Here is a 631-nt window from a genome sequence, read left to right as displayed (position 1 = left end):
CCCCAGCTGTGGTGCCACTACAAATCCCATGATGCATTGCAAGACTCTGACCGCCACAGGCATGACTCTCAGAGGCAGATGCATGCTGGGATTTGTAGTCCCACCCCTGTTTTAGCACTCAGTGGCTCCTATTATCGCTGTAGAATTCCCGCAGTGACTTGTGTACATTCGGAGTCCCTCCATCGCTCACTCAGTGTGTACACAGTGCGGAATCTCAGTGTTTGCGCTCAGCTGCGGCCCAGCCCGGCCTCACCTTTGTCCCATGACCCAGTTACATACACATACGTGTCTTTATTCTCTGCACGCATCTCACGGAACGTTCCAAAGGGTCCCCCCGGTGCCATAAAGTCCATCGTCATAGATCAACAGATGATACTAGAATCCCTCCGCCGGGACAACATTTAGGGGTCGCCACCTTTTCTTCAAGCGAAACCCGAACACTCTAGCGACGCGCTGACATTTTTGGGGGGAGAATGAGGACGCGGCTTATTCATATGTAAATATCACAGTTGAGACTATTTTCGGTGGGAGGGTCAGTAGTAGCCCCTAACTTAATTTTGGTTGCCCCCGTCTGCCTGACATCTTGTGTCCGGGTTTCTGCCGCCATTAAACCCAGACACGGCTTTCAAAA

General features: G+C 51.8%; 1 protein-coding gene across 1 annotated transcript in view; it reads right to left on the bottom strand.

The window, feature by feature from the left end:
* LOC108803515 (cocaine esterase-like) overlaps positions 1-353 on the bottom strand; it is a 15776-nt gene extending 15423 nt beyond the window's left edge. Inside the window, exon 1 of the mRNA XM_018575352.1 lies at positions 286-353. Coding sequence (XP_018430854.1) covers positions 286-353 — 68 coding nt within the window. The remainder of the gene's footprint in view (positions 1-285) is intronic.
* Positions 354-631: the final 278 nt, after the last annotated feature.

Source organism: Nanorana parkeri, unplaced genomic scaffold (assembly GCF_000935625.1).
Source record: "Nanorana parkeri isolate BGI_ZX_2015 unplaced genomic scaffold, ASM93562v1 scaffold3820, whole genome shotgun sequence".
Lineage (NCBI taxonomy): Eukaryota > Metazoa > Chordata > Amphibia > Anura > Dicroglossidae > Nanorana > Nanorana parkeri.
The sequence above is the reverse complement of the archived record's forward strand: the minus strand, read 5'-3'. Positions and strand labels throughout refer to the sequence as shown.